The sequence below is a fragment of the Danio rerio genome, chromosome 17 (genome assembly GCF_052040795.2).
Source record: "Danio rerio strain M-AB ecotype USA chromosome 17, GRCz13ab, whole genome shotgun sequence".
NCBI lineage: Eukaryota > Metazoa > Chordata > Actinopteri > Cypriniformes > Danionidae > Danio > Danio rerio.
In genome coordinates this window covers 8,604,781-8,629,410 of record NC_141037.1, presented here as the reverse complement: position 1 = coordinate 8,629,410, position 24,630 = coordinate 8,604,781, and the positions used below count along the sequence as shown (strand labels likewise).

Genomic DNA, 24,630 nt, shown 5'->3' with positions numbered 1-24,630 from the left:
ATTTGTACACTTTAAAAAATGCATACAATCTTGAGATTTTGTGTTGAATTACATTTCAAAGCCAGACAAGTACTTCATTTGTAGCAAACAGGTTGTTAGGAACTCAAAAAACTTTATTTACTTATTTATTTCACAATAAATGACAAAAACTACAATAAAATGCACTACAGGTTAGCAGAAAAATCTTTCAGACCGAACATATCTGATGTTGATGTCAATTTAGCTGGCCACCTCTGAGAGATGGTGGATGTTGGAGAGGGTGAGCTGGGCCTCCTGGGCCGGATACGAGTTTCTGCTCTGTAGCCACAGTTTACCAAACACTCCTGTGATGACAATCAGTATAAACAGCAGACCACCTAACACAAAGGTTTCCACTGGTGGGATTTGTGAATCTGGAAGAGATATAGAGATTATTAACAAACACTCCAAATTCTTTAGCACTTTTAGCTTAGCTTAGCACCACTGAATCAAATTAGACCATTAGCACCTCGCTAAAGTGATTTAAAATAAGGGTTTTGATCATTTTCCTATTTAAAGCTTGACACTTTTGTATTTTATCATGTACTATAACCGACAGACTATGAAATATGCTTAAGTAAATATAGCTAGAAACTATTCTGGTCTAATAATCAACAAACTTTGTTGCCGTACCATGTCTGCACGTTAATATTATGCAGCAATGTTACCTTATAAGTTTATTTTTAGGCACTGCGCACGGGCGTTGCTAGGGTCGAAAGTGACCCTACACCCCCCACCCCTCCACCCAACCCCCCATCCACAACTTACCCCCAAAAGAAGTTCAAATGCACCTTGATAAACGGTCTAAAAATGGTCTAAGTGGGCTATATTGTATCAAGATAAATATGTCTGTATCATATTTAGAAAACTAGTACAATTTACGTTTTTTTTTTTGATAATTCACATGTATTTACATTAATATGATGCACATTTTATTAATTACAGTTATTTTATTTCACTCCAAACTACACACATTTTATACTGTGAAACACATATTAAGCTTCATCAGTATAGAAACCGTTCTATTATTACCTCATTAGCTTCAGCTCCTCAAAATAATGAATGAATGACGACAGAGTAGTAACAGGATTTTTTAACACTTGTCGTGTGACAATAGTCCCACTCTCACCTGCCCGAACAGCTGTTTATTTAAATACTTGACACAATCGCTGCGTTAAGTGATATGCGCGTGATGTATGTGGTAATTTTAAGTACTTCGATAACAAAATAAATGTTATACAACCTTTTTTTGTGTAACATATTCTAAAAGATCAGGGGCTTAAGCCCCTAAAGACCTTCTTCTTTTAGCTTTAAAGCAGGGGTCATCAATCTCGGTCCTGGAGGGCTGGTGTCCCTACAGGGTTTAGCTCCAACTTGCCTCAACACACCTGCCTGGATGTTTCAAGTATACCTAGTAAGAACTTGATTAGCTTGTTCAGGTGTGTTTGATTAGGGCTGGATCTAAAATCTGCTGGACACTGGACCTCCAGGAACAAGTTTGGTGACCACTGCTTTAAAGGGTCATGAAAGGGTCACATTTATTTGAGCTGTTGACAGTCATATATATGTTTCACCCTTTTGGTTGTTTTTGCTTTATTTCAAGCAAATTCATTCTTCCACTTTGAAACAAATTTTAAAAGCTGTGTAATGGCGATTAGATTCTTGTGGTTATTCCAGCGTGTAGATTGGCTGTCTGCACTGGTGAGTACAACGTGACGCGTTTGAGTGAGCAGCAATAATTCATGAGAAAGACTTGGCTCAAACCAATCAGCCGCTCCATTGTGAATGAGATGCAACTTTATTAATAGGCATGATTGCTTCCAAGACTGTTTTTACCTGTTACAATGTTCAGACGGCAGAGAGAAGCCACGTTGTGTTGGCGAACAGTGGGAGAAGAAGAATTGTTTGGAGACACAGGTCGTCAGTGTTGTGTTTATAAATGTGCTGCAACGAAGGTTTTGTTTTCATTTTCGCTCTATGAGACCTCAGCCAGACTCATGTGTGGATTACAGTGCACGTGACATGCGGCAGAAATACATTTGTAAGGAACATTTTTTACCCAAGAGCTTTTCTCGTCTGGAAATGGTGAAATCCCGATTTGCTGCTCGTCTCCTTTTAATAAAGACGCGGCTCCAGTTGGTGTTGATTGTCCTGTCTCTATAGATTTGGTAAGTGTGTGATCAGTGTCTTTGTTTGTTTATTTAGAGGCAAAGTTAGTTCATATCATCAGCAGTTTTCTTTCAGTGTTTAAAGACAGACCTCTGCCAAATTATTTAGTTACTAAGTTTACAGTGCATTAATGACACTACAATATTATGGACTGAAAGATCTGCTGTAAATGCAATCAAACTATCACTGTCGTGTAGGATTTTCGCAGCATTTTATGACAGGATAGTTTATACACACAACTGACACTACCTACCGAGTGCATCTAAGTTACAGAGAAATGCTGAGGTTTTTTTTTTGCTTATACGCCATGCAATAATATCAAACATTCCATTAAAACTACACTCTTTTAGCAGTTCTTCACATCCAATATCTCGTTTGTGATGGAGGGCATGCAGGAAATGCTCCTGAATGAAAGTGAAAGTGCCAAACTGCAGTTAAAGTCCACAAATTAAGAACTTGGCAAATAATTCGATTACTGATGTCCATGTAAACATCGGCACTGTCTTTCTCCCCTGCGTCTGTGTGTTGTTTTGCATCTGTGACAATCAGCGAATGCTCGTACTGAAACTCCTATTTTTATGCAACACTCCCACCTAAACAAAGCTGGACTCACTTTCAGACCCACTTTCCAGACTTTTTAAAACTACAGGTGTGAAAACACCCTGCTGAGGCAGGGGGCGTTTTGTGACCTTTTAAGCTAAGCTGAAACTGCCACCGTTACCGTACGTTCACACCGAAAGCGGCGAGAGCGTCAAAGTAGCCGGAAGTCATTCATTTTCAATGAGAGCCGGCGGCGATGGAGCAGCGCGGCGCGTCTTCGCCAGCGTGAGCGTCGAGGAGAGTTGAAATGAAGTCAACTTTATGGTAATGAGCTATGACGCGGTTCGGCGGCAAGCAATCAGTATGAAGACGTCCATCGCTTGATAGCAGTTCAGAGAACACAGACCAGTGAACTTTGGTTCCGACCACAGTTGTTCCCAAGGGTTTGATTATTGCGGTCGCCGGATTTCCAATTATTTACAATGTTTTCTTACAGGAACATACATTAAATAAGTTACTGGCGAGTTACTGATGTTCATTAATGTTATATAAATTTATCTTAAAAAAGCGGGAATCTCACGCGATGTGACAGTACAAAACAGTAACGTTACTGCTGCTTCAGGATATTTCAGACATATGGACACATATTGGATAAATAGAGCAAAGCCACACCACACGCAACTTGATCTTCCATTGTTGTATGAATTTGATAAGAAGTGCGCAACATTTTCACGCTAGAAACATGTTTTATGCAGGAATGTAACTGATATGCTGCAACGGCTCCTTTAAATATGAGATCAATGTAGCCAGTTTTGACGCTCTCGCTGCCGGAGCTGAAGGTAGAGAGCGTTGTCGCCAGGGCGGCCAGAGCGACCTAGGACGCTCTCGCCGCTTTCAGTGTGAACGTACGGTTAGACATAGAGATTAGCTAAATGCATTTAAAAATGTTAAAGTCCGCATGAACTAGAAGCTGCGACCATTTTTTTGGTATCGTGACGAAGCTCCAAGAGAAATGGAATATTAAATGAGAAAACAGTGGGCGTGGCTTGTTTTGTTCACTTGCAAGCTGATTGGATGTAGTAAAGTAGGCATTTTATTCAGAATGCTCAGTGGCTTGTGGAGAGTTATTACAACCTAGCAGACTCCTCCTCCTCACCATTTCTGTTTGCAGTCAAAACTGACAGTTTAGGGGTGTGGTTAAGTATGTTAGCCCCACCCAATACCTCAGACTGATGTAATCTGAGAATTGAACTGAAAACAAACAGCAAAGTGCATTTACAGATTTCAATTAAAGATTACAGAGCATACTATTTCATTTTCTTAATGACATGCACAGATGAATTGTTCACCACAAAACTAGCAATGTGAGATAGCACAATCCATATGGTTAGTTTTGATTTCATCTGTACTTAAAACACAAGTGTTTAACTCTAGGTGACTTAAATGGAAGAGTGTTCATTTAAAATAGCATGGAGAACACTATGGTGAGACTTTATAACACTTACTCAGACCATTATTCTCCATGTTATCTTTGAGCCTTCTGATTGGTCCATACGAGACAGTATGAGATGATCCAACATCTCTGCGTGTGCGTGCCGATGCATCATCAGCAGAGCAGTTCTGTAAAGTACCAGGAGTTCAGAGTTATGACGAAAACCTTACAAACAAATCAGTTTATTCATACTGATGCATACTGGTGATTCAAAGTGGGTGGCACGGTGGCACAGTAGTTAGCACTGTTGCCACACAGCAAGCAGGTCGCTGGTTCGAGTCCCAGCTGGACTAGTTGGAGTTTCTGTGTGGAGTTTGCATGTTTTCCCCGTGTTTGCGAGGGTTTCCTCCGGATGATCCGGTTTCCCCCACAGTCCAAAGATATTTGCTATAGGCGAATTGGGAAAACAAAATTGGCCAATTGTGAATGGGTGAGTGTATGGGTTTGCCAGTACTGGGTTGCAGCTGGAAGAGCATCCACAGCGTTAAACATATGCTGGAATAATTGGCGATTCATTCCACTGTGGCGACCCCTGATAAATAAGGATCTAAGCCTAAGGAAAGTGAATGTATTGTAGGTGTGATAGGTGACTTACAGGTTGACACGCTCCTCCTGTATTGTGACAAATCTGGACATTGCAGTGCAGGAACACATCCGTGTAGGAGCTGCCAACAAACTTGAACATTTGTATCCTGAACAGAGCTTCTGGTCCTTGCCCGTTCTTCATCACGGCCAGTGTCTGGTCATTCCACAACACTGGACAGCTGATGCAGAGAGAAATGTTTGTCATTAGCTACAGTTGAAGTCAGAGTTATTAGCCCCCTGGATTATTAGCCCCCTGTTTATTTTTTCCCCATTATTTGTTTGATGGAAAGAAGATTTTTTTTCAACACATTTCTAATCATAATAGTTTTAATAACTCATTTCTAATAAATTTTAATCTTTGCTATGATGACAGCACAGATTATTTGACTAGATATTTTTTTAAGACACTAGAATTCAGCCTAAAGTGCAATTTAAAGGCTTAATTAAGTTAATAAGGCAAGTTAGAGTAATTAGGCAAGTCATTGCATAACAGTTGTGTGTTCTGTAGACCTTAAAATGGTTTTAAAAATTAAACACTGCTTTTATTCTAGCTGAAATAAAACAAATGAGGCTTTCTGATAAAAATGAATGTGATGGGACAACAATAATAGACAAACAGCAGACCGACCACATTATAAAACATCTGACATGTTGTTTTGGTCATTTCTAAAATCCCAAATGTTGATTCAGTATTATTATTATATTATCAGTTTTAGTTTTAGGGCCCTATCCTGCAAGACGTGTTTCCATGACGTGTTGCTATTTTCAGACCAACGCAACCTGAATTTTTCCGTCTTCCACCACCTTGTTTAAATAGCAAATTCATTTGCACCACTTTGTGGACTCATGGATGTTCTGGTCTGGAAAAGAGGTGTGTTAAGGCGCATTGCTATTTTGAGGCACTAAAATAGACCACTCAATATACCAGCTGAAAGCAGGTCTAAAAACCAGTGCAGAGCATGTCAGTTGTGCACTTCGCTTAAACATTGCTTAATGCTGAGTTCAGACTGCATGATTTTCAAAGTAGTCGTGTCTCAGCTGTTTTCACACTGCCTGACAATCTGGGCTAGCGTTTTGTCGCTGCTTTGTTTACAGTGCAAGATGGATCGGCGACAGGGGCTTTCACATTGCACGTCTTTATAATAGGAAGAATTGCCGACAACTTCGTCCAAACTACGTCTCACAGCCAAAAACATGTCGTATATCTTTTGTTGTTAACTACATAACGAAAAAGAAGCCTTTAATAGGGTATAAAATGTACATATTTGCTCACCTGGGTTTGAAGGGAATTAGCAATTTCTCATCAACTCTCATCAAAGAAAAAAAAAGAAAAAATGTCTAATGTTTTGCTTCTTACACTTTCTTTACACACCTGAAACTTGCCTACAGAACTTATTCATTGTTGCTCTTATAGTTGTGTAAATTGCTTCCTTGTCCTCATTTGTAAGTCGCTTATAGGATAAAAGCGTCTGCTAAATGAATAAGTGTAAATGTAAACTTTCTCTTTTGACCCGGTTGTGATATTGCTCACATGACACGTCAAACAGACACGGGTGCTCCAGCCAAATTATCACTGGTTTTTCCCTCCATTTCTTGGTTCCAAATAAACTCAAAAGGAGCGCTTTTAACTTCTCCTCTAAACTCCAGCTGGCCTGCAGGTACACACACACACACACTCACACTAGTCTAGTGGATGCTGCTCTCTCATTGGCTGTAGGTGATCACCCATGTTATTTTCAGTCAAAACTGATTTCACACAGCATGATTTGAACTGCTGAAAGCTCCAGATGTTTAGCATGCCAAATATGTCACAGGCCTCGGCGACTCATTGGCGATTCTCTCAGATGGCGTCCTTGATAGTTCATACTGTGTGAACGTTACTCGCGTGAACGAGCACCGATTTGCCTGTGATTTCAGGCATTTGTCTGTGATTTCTCAAAACCTGTTGGCTTTACAAATCTTTACAAATGAAAAAGAATTAAAGGATTAAAATATAACAAAAAGGCTTATTTACTATAAATATAAAAACCACTGCCTCCATGACCTTATCTCGGGAGGCTTTTTTTGTCTATTCATGACAACTTGCTTTTGTATAATGTTATTATTATCATTATTATTATTTATTATATGCATATTTATATTTGTTTAGGTAAAAACAAGTTTAGATTTGTCCACCTGTCAGGTTTTGGACCATATGGGGCATAGCATGTGTATTTGGATATGACCACACTTCATTATTATTGTTCATTATTCGTTTGCTGGAAATTAGAATTTAATTTAGAAACAGTTTTAGAACAAATGGTCTGTTTAACTGTTTTCTCGCTAGTTAAGCTTTTAGTTTTTCCACTTACAAAGTCCGCCATGTAAATAGCAAATGCGCGATGGCACGACGCAACTCTCTCTTAAAGGGAATAGGAGATGAGGCTCTGATTGGTTTATTCTCAAAACACACCCATAACTTATTAAGAGAATAAGCTCAACCCTGTTAGACCATGTGCCATGGCACAGAGCGTATTTTCCCGTCCTTAAAATAGCGCTTTTCGCTCTGCGCTTCAGACTTTGCGCCTAGATTGTTAAAATAGAGCCCCCCTTAGACTCCAGTCTTGAGCATCTGCACTCCCAAAGAATATCTCACTACTCAAAAAGTCACTGTGTGTACATTGCACTTCGTTTTTGTCTTCTGTGGCGCATGTAATATATTACATAAGAAAAAAAGCTTACAATTTTTTTAAATATTTGCCACCAGTTGATCAGAAAGTGACAAATTTGTCTCTTTGACTCGTCAAATGGAAATGCTGCTTTATTTCCAAATGTTTTTGCAATATTTCAGTTTTGTGCATAAATCTAATTAGCATCTTTGGATGTAAACATAGTGACATTTTGAATTAGGGGAATGATACCTAAATTAAACCTATCATTCACGAAACCACACGCTTTATAGATGTTCTTCTTGTAAAAGATCTCTCCATGTGGTTATGGACAAGAACAGCTGTCAAATTAAAAAGCATTAAAGCATACTTTGTTTTGTCATCAGCTGTTTTAGCAACAGTTTCAACAGCATGTCTCAACAACATCCTTTCACACCACTGGTGATAATTGTGGCTGAATGATGCTATTAAAACATGAGCACAAGACTAATGAAGCTGTGGGCATTCACACAGAGGAGAAACAGAAGTCAGATAATAAACAAAAGCTTTAAAGAGATAAAGGTAAAATGTATTAATTCTTGTTTGTAATCACACTTGATAAAAGCAGTCTGCAAAAACACTTTGATTGACATTCTCCCTTTGTGCGTGTCATCAGAGCGGGAAAGCCCCGCCCATTAGTGACCATCTCTCCCTCATTAGCATAGGACATTAGTCTTGTTTTTGAATCTGCCACTATGCTGACACATTTGTAGCTCCGCCCTCTTCTGAAAAGAGCACAATCTCATTTGACTGTAAAGCGACAGTCACCAAAACAGCACAATTAAAATCAATGCCTAAAAGGGTCAGCTTCAAAGAGTTAAAAAACATTACCTGTGTGGTATTTTGAGCTGAAACTTTATTTACACACTCCAAGGACATCAGAGGACCCTAATAAAGGGGACCATAATAGGTCCCCTTTAAATCACTAGTATGAAATGCTTGATTTAATCAAAAGTTTATTCCAAAAAAAAAACCCTTTATAGGGCACTCATTGAAATACTTTTTGAAAAAAAAACATGCAGTGTTACTGAGAGTTATTAAAAGACTTTTGAACTTCAATGACTTATTATTTATTCATTCATTCATTCGTTTTCTACAGCTTTTTCGGAGCCGCGGAGGCAGCAGTCTTAGGAGAGAACCTCAGACTTCCCTCTCCCCAGACACTTCCTTTAGCTCCTCTGGGGGGATCCAGAGGCCTTCCCAGCCCAGCCGAGAGACATAGTCCCTCTAGCGCAGGGGTTTTCAAACTTTTTCAGCTGAGGGCCCCTTTGTGTAGGGCGAATTCTTTCGGGGACCCCCAAAAAATAAATTTCACGCCACCCCCTCAAATTAACAACTGTACTTAATTTTTTTAAATTGTATTATTCAATACATTTATATTATCATATATTATTCAATAACTTTATATTATTCACTTTCTGCATTAATTTTTGTAAGATGTTAGTTGAGTTGACATGGTTTCAGTGCTTCAATCTATTGATCAAATCTTCATGCGCAGTGTTCATTGTGGTCTTCTCTCACTGGATTCCATCAAGCCATATTTTGTGTTCGAGTCATCACGTTTACACAGTTTTTTATGCCATTTTTATGCTTTTTTTCTGCCTATGCACAGCTAGACTCTTCTGTATTTACCCTTACAGCTGAGACTCTAAATGTATCTAAAGATTTAAAGCTTTAAAGTTTTAAAGAGTTTTGTCATTCATCAGCCTGTTAACAGTTAACTGAACTGTTGTAACTAGCAATACTACAATAGAGGCTGTAGTGGTTCAGTGTGTTGTTTATTTTTATTCCTTTTTTTTTGTGCACATCATAATTTACTCAGGTCGACAATCCTGACTTACACTGATAAAAAAATAATTTCCTAAATGCAATCTAGAATTGGGTATTCAAGTTCAAAGAGCCACAAATTTTACTTTGCATAATTTTAGAAACTTTGCTGACTTTAAAATGTCCATACCAGTGTGTTCTATTAATAATACTGAACATTACATTTAAATTATTTACACAAATAAATATGGGAAAAAGTGGAACATCTTTAAAAAAATGCATTTATATTCAGAGTATTAAAATTTGATCAGATATGTTGAGCTCCACTAAATACAGAGCACTAATACATTTTAATTTTTAATAATTAATTAGCCCTATAACATAACACAAATAGATACATTATAATTTTTATAGGCTATAGTGGTTTTATTCAGGGTTTATACAATTTAGTTTTTTTAATCATCCAGTTATGAACCAATGTAAGAGGTCCACTGCAGAGCTCATCCAGCTGTCATTAGTGTAACAGGGGTGAAACTCTGAGCACTCGCTGATGTGATGACAGCTCCATTCATTGTTATTGCAGCACTTTTTGCTTTACAAATTTAATATGTTTGTTTGCCATGCTGCAAAGAGGACCGTCTGATATTTGTACAATGCAAAGTGTAAAGCCTGTCGCACTTTGGACGAGGTGCAATGTTGTGCCGTGTCTTTAAAATGCTATTTGTTCCCCATGAGTGAAGCCTGCGCAGAGAGGCGCGCGCTCCGCAGCACCCAGCTGATCGCTTACTTAGGAACGCAAGCCAAATACAGGGAAGTGCTTCCAGCCTCCGATAACGTTCTTATTGATCATGTATTTTAACTGAAATATTGTCAGTAAATTTATTGTCAGTAAATTTATTGTCAGTAAATAGACCTGAGCATTCATTTAGTTGTTTAGCGTAAAAGAGGTAAGCGTAAGTGAAAGGTAAACACCGTCACGTGCAGCAGACAAGCGCCAAAAATCACAGGAAGTGCCCGGCCAGAAGCGCTTATTCAATAAAAGTCCCCGTGCACAGAGGCGGGCCGCTGCGCTTCTTTTCCTGTTTCACGAAAGTGTCAACTGCATTTAAATGACATAAGCATAAAGCTTCATTTTTGCAGTCCTTTTGAGCTCAAATTATTATAAAAAATATATTAACCTTCAGAATGATGCGGGACACAAAATTCAACCATGTGGGCCCATTGATTACCCCTTATCTAAAAATTTTTGCGGCCCCCCTAGCGCCATCTGGCGGCCCCCAGTTTGAAAACCCCTGCTCTAGCGTGTCCTTCCCCAAAGCCTCCTCCCGTTGGGACATGCCTGGAACACCTTCCTAGGTAGGCGTCCAGGAGGAATGATGCCCGAGCCACCTCAGCTGACTTCTCTCGGTGTGGAGGAGCAGCGCCTCTACTCCGAGCTCTTCCCGGGTGTCAGAGCTTGACTTATTACAAGAAATCTTTTTTTTTTGATTGGCTACAGAACAAACCACTGTTATCCAATGACTTAGCTAATTAGCATAAATTGGCCAGTTAACCTAATTAACATAGTTAAGTCTTTTAATTGCAATTTAAGCTAAATAATAGCATCTTGCAAACTAGTACAAATAGTACTGTCATCATGGCAGAGACTAAAAAGTTCTTAAGCATTTAAATATGTATTGGAAAGAATCTCGATCCGGTAATCATCACTTGGGAAATATTTAAAAAAGAATTAAAATTTCAGAGGAGGGCTAAAAATTTTGCCTTTAACTGTATTTATAATAGGCGGTTCATTTCGCTGTGGCGACCCCTGATAAATAATGGACTAAGCCGAAGGAAAATAAATAAATGAATGAATGTATTTATAGTAATCAATGTCAATGAAGTTACCAAATATATACTATCATCATGGCTCCATTAGTAATGTGGGTTATGTCACAGACCTGTCCTTGATGAAGGTGTATTGGATGTTGCTGTAAGGGTCATTGTTTGGTGTGGCCCAACATCTGTCCACTCGCAGAAACATATTCGCTGGAATCTTCAAGATAAAGAAAGTTTCATTAACACATTTAAAGAAGCAACTCCAAAAACAAAAACGGTGCATAGATGGAGCTTAGCAATAGTGTTTTAATAAGGAAATTCTGATTGGCATGTGTTAACTGTAATGTAAAGCCATTTGCATGTTTTCCTGTTATATTAAATCCTTGTGATATATAATCAATACATTTTAATAGATAGAACAATTTGACATGGATGGATATACACAGTGCATCCGGAAAGTATTCATAGCGCTTCACTTTTTCCACATTTTTGATGTTACAGTCTTATTCCAAAATGGATTAAATTCATTTATTTCCTCAAAATTCGACACAAAATCCCCCATAATAAGAATGTGAAAAAAGAGTTTTTGAAATTGTTGCAAATTTATTCAAAATAAAAAACCTGAAAAATCACATGTACAGAAGTATTCACAGCCTTTGCTTAATACTTTGTTGATGCGCCTTTTTGAATATGATGCCACAAGCTTGGCACACCTGTCTCTGGGAACGTTTGCCTAATCCACTTTACAGTACCTCTCAAGCTCTATCAGGTTGGATAAAAAGCAACAGTGTACAACCATTTTCAGATCTCTTCAGAGATGTTCAATAGGATTTAGGTCTGGGCTCTGGCTGGGCCACTCAGGGACATTCACAGAGTTGTTGTGAAGCCACTCCATTGATATTTTGGGGGTGTGCTTTGGATCATTGTCCTGCTGGAAGATGAACCGTCGCCCCAGTCTGAGGTCAAGAGCACTCTGCAGCAGGTTTTCATTCAGGATGTCTCTGTACATTGCTGCATTCAACTTTACCTTTATCCTGACTAGTCCTCCAGTTCCTGCTGCTGAAAAACATCCCCACAGCATGATGCTGCCACCACCATGCTTCACTGTAGGGATGATATTAGCCTGGTAAAGAGCGGTGCCTGGTTTTCTCCAAACGTAACGACTGGCATTCACACCAAAAAGTTTAATTTTAGTCTCATCAGACAAGAGAGTTTTTGATCTGGACTCAATTTACTTCTGTACATGTGATTTTTCAGGTTTTTTATTTTTAATAAATTTGCAACAATTTAAAAAAATCTTTTTTCACATTGCCATTATGGGGTATTGTGTGTAGAATGTTGAGGAAATTAATGAATTTAATCCATTTTGGAATAAGGCTGTAACATAAACAAATGTGGAAAAAGTGAAGCGCTATGAACTTTTTGTGGATGTATTGTAGATAGATGGATGGATGGATGGATGGATGGATGGATGGATGGATGGATGGAAGGACGGACGCACAGACAGATAGCATCAGACATAATAGCTTGAACAATAAATAGGATGGATGGATGGATGGATGGATGGATAAATGTATGGATGGATGGATAATAAAAAGAATGATAGACAGAATGATAAACAGTAGATAGAACAAAAGAATGATAAAAAGTTAATATTACAGAAGAATATAGAGAATGAAAGATAGAATGATAGAGCACAATAGAAAGATATAATGATACACAAAACTATACAGAACAATAGAAAGAATGATATAATGATAGATAATAGAGAGAGAGGGATGGATGAATAGGTGGATAGACAGACAGATAGACAGACAGATGGATGGACGGATAAAAACCGTTGTGACTATTGAAAGCAAAGCTGTCTTTACTTGACAACAAAGCAGCAAACGGTTCTCAGCATAAAGACATGCACGGCTGCTTTCACGAAAGCTCTAAGCAGTTTGTAGAGTGTAATGTCACCTATTCAGCACGACACACACCATGTAAACTTTGACATAGATGTTGTCCTCAAGTGTGAGGGAAGGAACAGTGGTCCATTTATCCTGAAACTCTTCATCTTTGTAGAGCAGCATGGAGACGGAGAAATTTCCCTCTTCTGTGTTCAGAGTGATTGTCCTGTGGGGCAGAGGATGTTAAAAGGCTCATTGAAGAGACTGAAAGGTTTACTCGATGAATATTGAATGAAGCTCTCGAGTTGGACCTCAGGGCAGCCTTTTGTTACAATTAGCTTACTTTATTGTGTTTACATACAAATAAAACAATTAGTGAGGGGCTCTACCTTTTTAAAGCTTGGACAAATTGTGATAATTAAAGCCATTTGCTACATATGGAGTGCTGGAGTCCCAGACTGAGCTTTGAACCAGGAGGAGCCGCAGATTTAATTAACTGTTGATGTCATGACTGGCAGAAGCTTACCTGACATCCACACGGATCAGATTCTCCCCGTTTTCCTGTTGGACCATGTAGTTTACGGGATACCGACAGCCAAATGTGATGTTGATGTAGCTTCTGGTGATGACATCAGTTTCATTGTTACGAATCGAGTTTGTGAACATGATGTGAGTGTCATCCGATGCCTGGGGAAAAACAATGCAAAAGAACATGATTTTTAGGAGCATTTATGAATGAATGAACCAACAAACCAACCAGCGAACCAACAAATCAACCAACCAATCAACTAACTAACTGATCAACCAACCAACAAACCAACCAACCAATCAACCAACTAACTGATAAACCAACCAACCAATCAACCAACTAACTGATCAACCAACCAACCAAAAAACCAACCAAACAAGCAACCAACCAACCAACAAACCAACCAACTAAACAGCAAACCAACCAACCAAACAAACAACAAACCAACCAACCAAACAAACAACAAACAAACTAACCAACCGACCCACCAACCAAACAACAAACCAACCAACCAGCCAACCAACCAATCAACCAAACCAACCAACCAACCAACCAACCAACCAACCAACCAACCAACCAACCAACCAACCAACCAACAAACCAATCAACCCAACAACCAAACAACAAACCAACCAGCCAACTAACCAACCAACCAAACACCAAACCAACCAACCAACCAAACAACCAACCAACCAACCAACCAACCAACCAACCAACCAACCAACCAACCAACCAACCAACCAACCAACCAACAAACAAACCAACAAACCCACCAACCAAACAACAAACCAACCAGCCAACTAACCAACCAACCAAACACCAAACCAACCAACCAAACAACAACCCAACCAACCAACCAACCAACAAACAAACAAACCCACCAACCAAACAACAAACCAACCAGCCAACCAACCAATTAACCAAACCAACCAAACCAACCAACCAACCAACCAACCAACAAACAAACCAATCAACCCAACAACCAAACAACAAACCAACCAGCCAACTAACCAACCAACCAAACACCAAACCAACCAACCAAACAACAAACCAACCAACCAACCAACAAACCCACCAACCAAACAACAAACCAACCAGCCAACTAACCAACCAACCAAACACCAAACCAACCAACCAACCAACCAACCAACAAACCAAACAACCAACCAACCAACCAACCAAACAACCAACCAACCGACCAACAAACCAACCAACCAACCAACCAACCAACCAACCAACCAACCAACAAACCAACAAACAAAACAACAAATCCACCAACCAAACAACAAACCAACCAGCCAACTAACCAACCAACCAACCAAACACCAAACCAAACTCACCAACCAACCAACCAACCAACCAACCAACCAAACACCAAACCAAACTCACCAACCAACCAACCAACCAACCAACCAACCAACCAACCAACCAACCAACCAACCAACCAACCGAACAACAAACCATCCAACCAACCAAACAACCAAACAAACAAACAAACAAACAAACAAACAAACAAACAAACAAACAAACAAACAAACAAACAAACAAACAAACAAACAAACAAACAAACACCAAACCAAACCCACCAACCAACCAACCAAACACCAAACTAAACCCACCAACCAACCAACCAACCAAACAACAAACCATCCAACCAACCAACCAACCAACCAACCAACCAACCAACCAACCCAACCAACCAACCAACCAAACAAACAAACAAACAAACAAACAAACAAACAAACAAACAAACAAACAAACAAACAACCCAACCAACCAACCAACCAACCAACCAACCAAACAAACAACCCAACCAACCAAACAAACAAACAAACAAACAAACAACCCAACCAACCAAACAAACAAACAAACAAACAAACAAACAAACAAACAAAAAACCAACCAAACAACAAACAAACAAACAAACAAACAAACAAACAAACAAACAAACAAACAAACAAACAACCCAACCAACCAACCAACCAACCAACCAAACAAACAAACAAAAAACCAACCAACCCACCAACCAAACAACAAATCAACCAACCAACCCACCAACCAATAAACCAAAAAGCAAACCAGACAACCAACCAACCCACCAACCAACCCACTAAACAGCAAACCAGCCAAGCAACCCACCCACCAACCAAACAACAAACCAACCAACCCACCAACCAAACAACAAATCAACCAACCAGCCAACCCCCCAACCAACCCACCAACCAACCAACAAACCAACCAACCCACCAATCAAACAACAAATCAGCCAACCAACCAACCAACCAACCAATCAACCAACCAACCAACCAACCAACCAACCAAAAAGCAAACCAGCCAACCAACCAAACAATAAACCAACCAACAAACCAACCAACCAACAAACAAACAAACAAACAAACAGACAAACAAACAAACAAACAAACAAACAAACAAACAAACAAACAAACAAACAAACAAACTAAACACCAACCAAACAACCAACTAACCAACCAACCAAACACCAACCACAGATCTCAAGCTGTTCCAACTATAAAACCAAGCAAACAAACATTAAAACATAATTTTTTACGAACACTCATTTTTCGGTAACATTGTATTTGAATACATTTTGTATCATCTTCCTTCAAGTTTCATATCAACTCTTGAATTGGATCACATGATCTGAGTGACCTTCACAGACCAATAAACGTAAACTGTTAAAAGCCGACATGAGGAAACAAAGTGCTATTGAAGGGCCGAACTGCCCCCCAACCACATCCGGTGAAACAAACTTTATAGCCCTGCCATTACAACCACACCCCCTGATTCACTGAACAATCACCTTCTCAATGGTGTCTAGCACCAAACATTAGTGTTATTAGCGTTTGACATTTTTCAGTTTAAATCAATCCTGGATGCACAAGAAGCAGAAATCCAGACTTATTCTCCAAAGCAGGAGATTTCAACTTACTTTCTTTCTCAAATCCAAAAGACATCCTAATTTTGACAAGCAATTATGAAAAAAAAGCCTGTAAAAACACTGAAGGGGGAAAAGGAGGGAATTTGCCCCCTCTCAAAGTTGCGTTAACCTTTTACTGGCTTTACAAGAAATACTCTGGTGAATCGTGAGAGAGGCTCTCAACGATACTCGTGGTCTCAAGTACAGATTTATGCCGTGCCAGAGTGAAGCTTGTCCTCTGGGTTGGTTGGTAGCGCTGTTTGAGGCTGGCTGTAGGGCAGAATAAAAGAAGGACTATAAAATACGACACTGAATTATAGCCGGCCTATTCACCACGCTTGAAAACACAGTAATCATTTCCATATAAATCAGGATAATTTAGAGCCGCATGGCTGTTTGCCCTCCCCTCCGAGCTCTGAAAGGACTAGCCAGACAATTTGGAGGGAAAGGAACAACACTGCGCATTTAAAAATGGAGAAAATAATGAAACAAATACTAACATTCCTTAAAAAAAGAAATAAAACAAAAAGAATTGTTGTTTATTTTTAAACGCACATTATTATAATCAAGCTAAACACCTACCCATGCTATGGTTTCCGCTATGATTGAAGCACGCGGTCACCTTTCAACCTAAGAAGGGATTGTAAAATACCAAAATTTATTGTTTGTATTTTTAAGTCTAACTGCAAAAAGAGGCCCGCTTTGTAGTTTGCCTCAATGCAACAAGTGTTTACAACCTTTTTAAGAGTCTTTAATGCTCTGACACCAATTTGTAATTGGCTGAGGACGTTTCCCCAGTCCTTGTGATGGTCTGAAGTGGTTTTATGATTATGCAAAATGCCTTGGCAACCCTACTGTTGATTACCATAATGGTGCCGCAGTCCGTGAGGTTGGTCTTGATGCTGAAGACGTAGTCATTCTCCACCTCAACACCTCGACATTCAGGATCATTCAGGTGCAAATCCCAAACCTGAATAGAGAACGGTGGATAATATTAGGTTTTAGCCGTGATTTACTGCAACTGAAATATTATTTTCCCACAATGACACCTCTCAATCATTGTCTTATCTTTTTAGAGAAGTCTGGGTCAAAAAACACTTTCTGGTTGAACAAAAGCAACTATAAGCCAGGGGTATGAATCATTTCAGGCTTCACTATATGAATAGTTTGGTTGCAAAAAGCCATTTTTTCGAAATTTGGATTTCATTATTTGAAATCACTGTTCAGATGTACCTTAATCTATGTGTGAATTGCTGCCATTAATAACTTTTAAGAATGTACATTTTAGGCCTACTACAAAATGTAATCTGTCACAAAACGCGATATCCGCCAGACCAGTTTCTTTAGAAAGTGCGATATAACGGTTATAGAACGTTCAGGGGAAGAGAGTCACCGCCGGTGAAGTGCTCCGAGTTTGCTCATTGATTTAGCGATAGAAGATGAAGCCTTCAACTTCATAAAAATGTATAAAAACGCTACAAAAGTGGACCAGAATAAAACACTTCTGCGTCTGTCAACAATATGCAAATGCAGCAGGGAACGAGTCTCCGCTGATGTCAATTTAGGGAGCGCTGTTTTTCTTGCGCTTCTCCACATTACAAGATACTGGTCTGCAAGGCGACATTTCTAAGTGTCCTTTGTAAGATTGTTTTTTAAATAATTTCTTACATGTAGCTGAGTAAACAGAAAAATAAACAGTTTTGCTTTTTCACAACAACCAATAAATAAGCTATTATTATTATTATTATTATTACAGTGAAACAATTCATTAAATATGAAAGGGCGAGGCGAGCTTGTGTCACGGACTCTGTGACACCATGGCTCTGGCCACTCTGATCATACAGGTTTGGTTTTTAAGCAGCGTAGTGAAGGAGCCGCCCTTCACTATTTTTAACAAGCTACAAGTCGTTTAACTAACTAACTTAATCTTACTTATCAAACAAAACATTGATTCACTAGCTTTTCTTAATGGTATTACTGTAGTAAAATATAGCTTAAGGTGGATATAGCGTTTTGCAAAATAATAATAATAGTAAAAAGTTATCTTTTTGTTATCTTGTGTACATTCAGGCCAAATCTAACTCAGAATCTTATTATTATTAATCAATCTTTGTATATATTATTTCATATATTTATGATGTACAGTTTTTTTTAACCCAATTTAAGATGTTTGACAATGTAAAGATAAATATGTTGCATTTTGGCATGATTTTTGACTTATTTATGGACATAAAGTTAAATTTAAAATATCCTGGATTTGTAAATCCAGGCCTTCACTGAGCTCAAGTAATAGTTTAACGTACAAAAATTGAATGTACTTGACTGTTGATGTCTTAAATAATAATGTCAAATAACCAACATTTCTTTCAAAATGGATATATCTCGTTTTGCAATGAAACTCTTAATTTGTAGTATATATTATATTTAGAATAGTTTGATATCATAATTATACACAATTTAATATTTCACACGAGGCAATTCTGAAGTTGAATCATGTGTCAAATAAATGGGATATACGTACATAAACAGGTGGTTCCTTGTTGAGGAAAAACACACTTGGGATGATAACTCGAATCTGATCATTGGTGCAAATGACGGTCTCGTTGAGTTCTAGATGAAAAGAGAGAGAAAATAAGTTTAAATAGTGTTGTGTTAAAAATAAACATTTTTAAATGATAAATTACTGCAACATTTGATCATTCACAGCAATGGTCTCAAATTCCTCGAGGGCCGCAGCTCTGCATAGCTTAGCTCCAACCACCTCTAACTCACACATGCATAATAGTCTCTAGTAGTCTTGATTAGTTGGATCAGCTGTGGTTGATTAGGGTTAGAGCAAAACTGTGCAGACCTGCGGCTCTCCAGGAATCGAGTTTAAGACCTATGATTTACAGGGTATATACAGGATTTAGAGAGTGAAATTCAATACATTTTAAGACATTTTTAAAGACTCTTTCTATACACGTTAAAACCTCATCAAAACCTCACTTTCGGTTGGCGACATTTTAACTTACAGTTTAATGAAACACAAAATAATTTATTTACCCGACTACCCATATAATGCAGAGAAGAAAGAGAACTACAAAACAATGATCAGAGCAGTAGAAAAAAATATATGTGGGGCTTCAGCAAAATCTCTAATGTTTTTATCTGCTCTATCATATGGCAACAATTGCACTTTCTATATTCAAAAATGCCGCAACACCAAAGCTCCAAAAATGCTAATTTATTCAATTAAAAGGCCTGACACAAAGCGTGTAATGTTTCGAGCACACAGTTCTACATCAGATACTGTTCATCACAGTAAGTTGCTTCTTTTTGTACACTTCCGGATCACATGATCTCCTATTACCTCACAAATAAGACAAAACAAAAAATAAAATGCACAATTATAAATTATGCAGCTTAGATAATCAAAGCGAAAACACAAAAACAAACCATAATATTACATCACAAACGATAGAAAACAGAATATAACAAGGAAATACAACAAAATATAGCCAAAAAACCTTTAACCAAACACCTAATTAAACATTAAAGAATTATTAAAGAAAAGGACGAATGTCAAACTCCTCACTTAAACTATTTGGAGACGATGTATCTAGAGTGAAAATTCAAAAGGCTTCACATTGTAACAGCAATTTGTATGGAACATCTAATATTCGGAATGTGTTGGATCTAAAACCTGCTCCGCATTTTTTAAGTACTATATCACACGGTAATTTTAAATCTGGGAATTGTTTACAATGTAGGTGAGGCAGTGGCGCAGTAGGTAGTGCTGTCGCCTCACAGCAAGAAGGTCGCTGGTTCGAACCCTGGCTCAGTTGGTGTTTCTGTGTGGAGTTTGCATGTTCTCCCTGCCTTCACGTGGGTTTCCTCCGAGTGCTCTGGTTTCCCCCACAGTCCAAAGACATGTGGTACAGGTGACTTGGGTAGGCTAAATTGTCCATAGTGAATGTGTGTGTGAATGTGTGTGTGGATGTTTCCCAGAGATGGGTTGCAGCTGGAAGGGCATCCGCTGCGTAAAAAACTTGCTGGATAAGTTGGCGGTTCATTCCGCTGTGGCGACCCCGGATTAATAAAGGGACTAAGCCGACAAGAAAACGAATGAATGAATGTTTACAATGTAACTTCACATACAAAACGTCAACTTTTACACATCCTCATACAGCCAAAAAGTTCCTCAAGGCACTAATTAGTGCAAGACCGCTAATGTAATCTATATGTTGCAGTGCCCGTGTGGTTTATGTTCTGTAGATAAGACGAGTAGACCTTTAAAAATGTGCATTTCTGAACATTGATGTGTTATTCCACATCATGATCCTAGAAGTCCTATAGAATTTCTGTTACGAGACATTCTGTCTCCACTCTACAATACATAGGGATTGAAGTTGTGAAGTGTCCACATCGGGGGTAGATCTATACAAATTGCAACATGAAGCCTTTTGGATTTTCCCTCCAAACACATCGTCTCCAAAAGGTTTAAATGCGGAGTTTGACATTCGTCCTTTTCTTCAATAATTCATTGATTCGTTTTCCTGTCGGCTTATTCCCTTTGATTATCCAGGGTCGCCACAGCGGAATGAACTGCCAACTCATCCAGCGCGTTTTTATGCAGCGGATGCCCTTCCAGCCAAAACCCATCTCTGGGGAACACACACCCACACCCACACCCACACACACACACACACACACACACACACACACACACACACACACACACACACACACACACACACACACACACACACACACACACAATTAAGCCTACCCAATTCACCTGTACCGCATGTCTTTGGACTGTGGGGGAAACCGGAGCACTGGAAGAAACCCACGTAAACACAGGGAGAACATGCAAACTCCAAACAGAAACACCAACTGAGCCGAGGTTCGAACCAGTAACCCAGCGACCTCCTTGCTGTGAGGCGACAGCACTGCGCCACTGCATCGGCTCTTTAATAATTCTTTAGGTGTTTGTGTAACGGGTATTTTTGTTGTATATTTTGTTGTATTTCCTTGTTATATTCTGTTTTCTATCGTTTGTGATGTAATATTATGGTTTGTTTTTGTGTTTTCACTTTGATTATTTAAGCTGTATAATTTATAATTGTGTATTTTTTTCGTTTTTTGTCTTGTTGTGAGATAATAGGAGATCATGTGATCCGGAAGTGTACAAAGAGGAGCACATTACTGTGATAAACACTGTCTGATGAGGAGCCGTGTGCTCGAAAAGTTTCACGCTTTGTGTCAGCCTTTTTAATTTAATAAATTAGCATTTTTGGAGCTTTGGTGTCGCTCCCTTTTTAAATATATAATTTGGACTTTTTGCATTTGGCTGATCACCCAGGTAAAAGTGATGTGCGTGCTTTTGTACATTTTAACAATTGCGCTTTCATAATGACCCACACAAATATTCTACATGCATTAGTAGACCTAAAGTCGATTGAATTTAAATGAATGATTTAAAAGCGTAACTAGTTGCATTGCTATTTTTTATGGTAATGCATTACGTTACTTTTCAGTTACTATTGCGTTACTTTTTCTGAGCTGGCTGAGGCTTGATCTGTTTCAGAACTTGCAGGATATTTTTCTTCTCTTTTTTTAATAAAGGAGCTCTGCAATTAACAGTGTGCTGTATAGCCTACACCTTCATTTACTTTAAAAAAAACACCTAAAAAATAATGATGTAGGATAATGTTATCCTCTGAGAACTTCCTGACCCCAGAGCTGTACATGCCATATATAAAGATGAATGTTTAAAGCAATGTGTTTGCTATAATCCCCTTTTCCCTTTCTTTGAGCCGTTCAGAATAATGAGAATACTTCCATCGCAGAAATGTAAGGCTCTGCAATGTTTCTGTCTGTTCCTGCATTCTCTCATTGAGTGCGGGATTCAATGTGACTACGGCAGGGCCGGAGTGGGACTCTTTTTCAGCCCTGGAGTTTCAAGCCTTAGACCGGCCCACCTCAGTTCAAAAAATAGATAAAAAGAGCAGAGCTGCCGTAAAATAATGAATAAGAAGACTGTGGTCAAGTAAATAATTAAATAATTTTTAAAAAGTGTGACTGCTGAGAGCAACAGATTCTGGAGCTAGGGACACCGGCCCTCGTGGCCAAAAAACGGACCGGCCCACCGGGAATTCTCCCGGTCCTCCCGATTAGCCAATCCGGGCCTGGACTACGGTCATTTCAATTCAGCTATTTATTTTTTTTTAAAGCTAATTAATTACACTAAAAAAATAACTCGAATTACAGTGTTTAAAAAGTAACTCAATTATAATTCCTTAAATTTGAAAAGTAATGCATTACTTTACTTGTTACTTAGAATTAGAGTTTCCAGCTTTCTTCAAAATATCCGTTTTGAGTGTTTAACAGAGGAAAGAATTTCCTAAAGGTTTGAAACCTGTAAAGGGTAATAAATATATCATTTAAATCAGGGTATCCGCGGGCTCTTAACAAGTATTAAACGTTGATAAATGAATTTAGAAAGATTTAAGGCCCTTAAAAAGTATTAAAAAGTCTTAAATGCTGCTTTACAAGGTATTCAATTCTGTGTAATTGTTGTATGATGACGTTTACCTTAATTTAATCTGTGAATATTGAGATGTTAGTTTATGAAGTTGATAAAATCCTGCAAGATTTGACGTCACCCTGTTTTGTTTACTGCAGTCACCAAGGCTGAAACAGTTGTCATTTAAGGGGTAGTTCACTCAAAAATTACATTTACTCATTATTTACTCACCCGCAAGTGGTTCCAAACCTTAAAAACAAAGAAGATATTTTGAAGAAATAAGCTGGAAACCTGTAAACACTGATTTTCATAGTAGGACAAACAAATACGATGGAAGTCAATGGTTACAGGTTTCCAGCTTTCTTCAAAATATCCGTTTTGAGTGTTTAACAGAGAAAAGAAACTCCTTAAGGTTTGAAACCTGTAAAGGGTAATAAATATATCATTTAAATCAGGGTATTCGCGCGGTCTTAACAAGTATTAAAAGCTGATAAATTAATTTAGAAAGATTTAATGCCCTTAAAAAGTCTTAAATGCTGCTTTACAAGGTATTCAATTCTGTGTAATTGTTGTATGATGACGTTTACCTTAATTTAATCTGTGAATATTGATATGTTCGTTTATGAAGTCGATAAAATCCTGCAAGTTTTGACGTCACGCTGCAGTAACCAAGGCTGAAATAGTTGTAATTTAGGGGTTTGTTCACTAAAAAATTAAAATGTACTCATTATTTACTCACCCTCAAATGGATCCAACCCTTTATTAGCTTCTTTCTTCTGTTCAAAACACAAGACGTTATTTTAAAGAAAGTTTAAAACCTGTAACTACTGATTTTTAAAGTAGGACAAACAAACACTATGGAAGTCAATGGTTACAGGTTTTCAGCGTTCTTCAAAAAACCTGTTTTGTGTGTTTCACAATGAATTATTTCTTTAATAAACATATCATTTAAAGCAGGGGGTCTTAACAAGTATTAAACGCACAAAAACACACAAAACAAATACTTTGAAGAAAGTAGAAAACCTGTAACCATTGACCTTCATAGTATTTGTTTGTCCTACTATGAACATCAATGTTTACAGGTTTAAGCTTTCTTTAAAATATCTTCTTGTGTTTACAACAGAAGAAATGAGCTCCTAAAAGTTTGGAACCACTTGAGGGTGAGTTAATAATGAGTACATTTGAATTTTTGGGTGAACTAACCCTTTAATTACTGATATTTCAGACACAATTCAGTGTCAAAAACAACACCATTCAGAATATCAACTGCAGCATGCAATGGCAGATGCTAAAAGCTCTTGTCTTACTCCAATTTTCCAACATGAATATTCCAAATTCTGAATTATATATGCACATAAAAATTGAATTTGGCATTTGAATATTCCTCTCTACACATCTGAAATCAACTTACCCTCTTCTCCAATCTGCACAGCAAAGCTTTCCGTCCACATCGAGAACAAAACCCACGTCAGCGCCAGAGTAACAGGTGTCATCCTCAAAACCGACTGCATTTCTGTCTTCTCCTCTCCCTTTCCACCAAACCTTCTCGCTTATCACCTCGACTAGCTGTCAGAGCCAGACGTAGTGCTAGCGCTCTCTCCAGCCCGCCGAAACACAGCTCTAATGAAGTGGGAACCTCCAGTTGCTTTGGAGCACCAGCTTGAATGATGTCCACGCCAACAAT

At 38.4% G+C, this 24,630-nt stretch overlaps 1 protein-coding gene across 1 annotated transcript; it reads right to left on the bottom strand.

The window, feature by feature from the left end:
- Positions 1–92: 92 nt before the first annotated feature.
- On the bottom strand, positions 93–24,630 carry si:dkeyp-110a12.4. The gene is made up of 9 exons (XM_087290080.1): positions 24,358–24,630; positions 18,957–19,045; positions 17,301–17,405; positions 13,495–13,655; positions 13,059–13,194; positions 11,199–11,293; positions 4,815–4,983; positions 4,233–4,347; positions 93–392 (listed from the first exon to the last, which is right to left on the bottom strand). The coding sequence occupies exons 1-9, from the start codon at positions 24,455–24,457 to the stop codon at positions 220–222; spliced, it is 1,143 nt and encodes a 380-aa protein (XP_087146206.1). The 5' UTR covers positions 24,458–24,630; the 3' UTR covers positions 93–219.

Coding starts and splice junctions, on each gene's coding strand:
- si:dkeyp-110a12.4 (XM_087290080.1), bottom strand. CDS start 24,457: ATGCAGTCGGTTTTGAGGATGACACCTGTTACTCTGGCGCTGACGTGG. Junction 11,294..13,058: donor TCTATGTCAAAGTTTACATG/GTGTGTGTCGTG, acceptor TTTATCTTGAAG/ATTCCAGCGAATATGTTTCT. Junction 4,348..4,814: donor CAGGAGGAGCGTGTCAACCT/GTAAGTCACCTA, acceptor GGTACTTTACAG/AACTGCTCTGCTGATGATGC.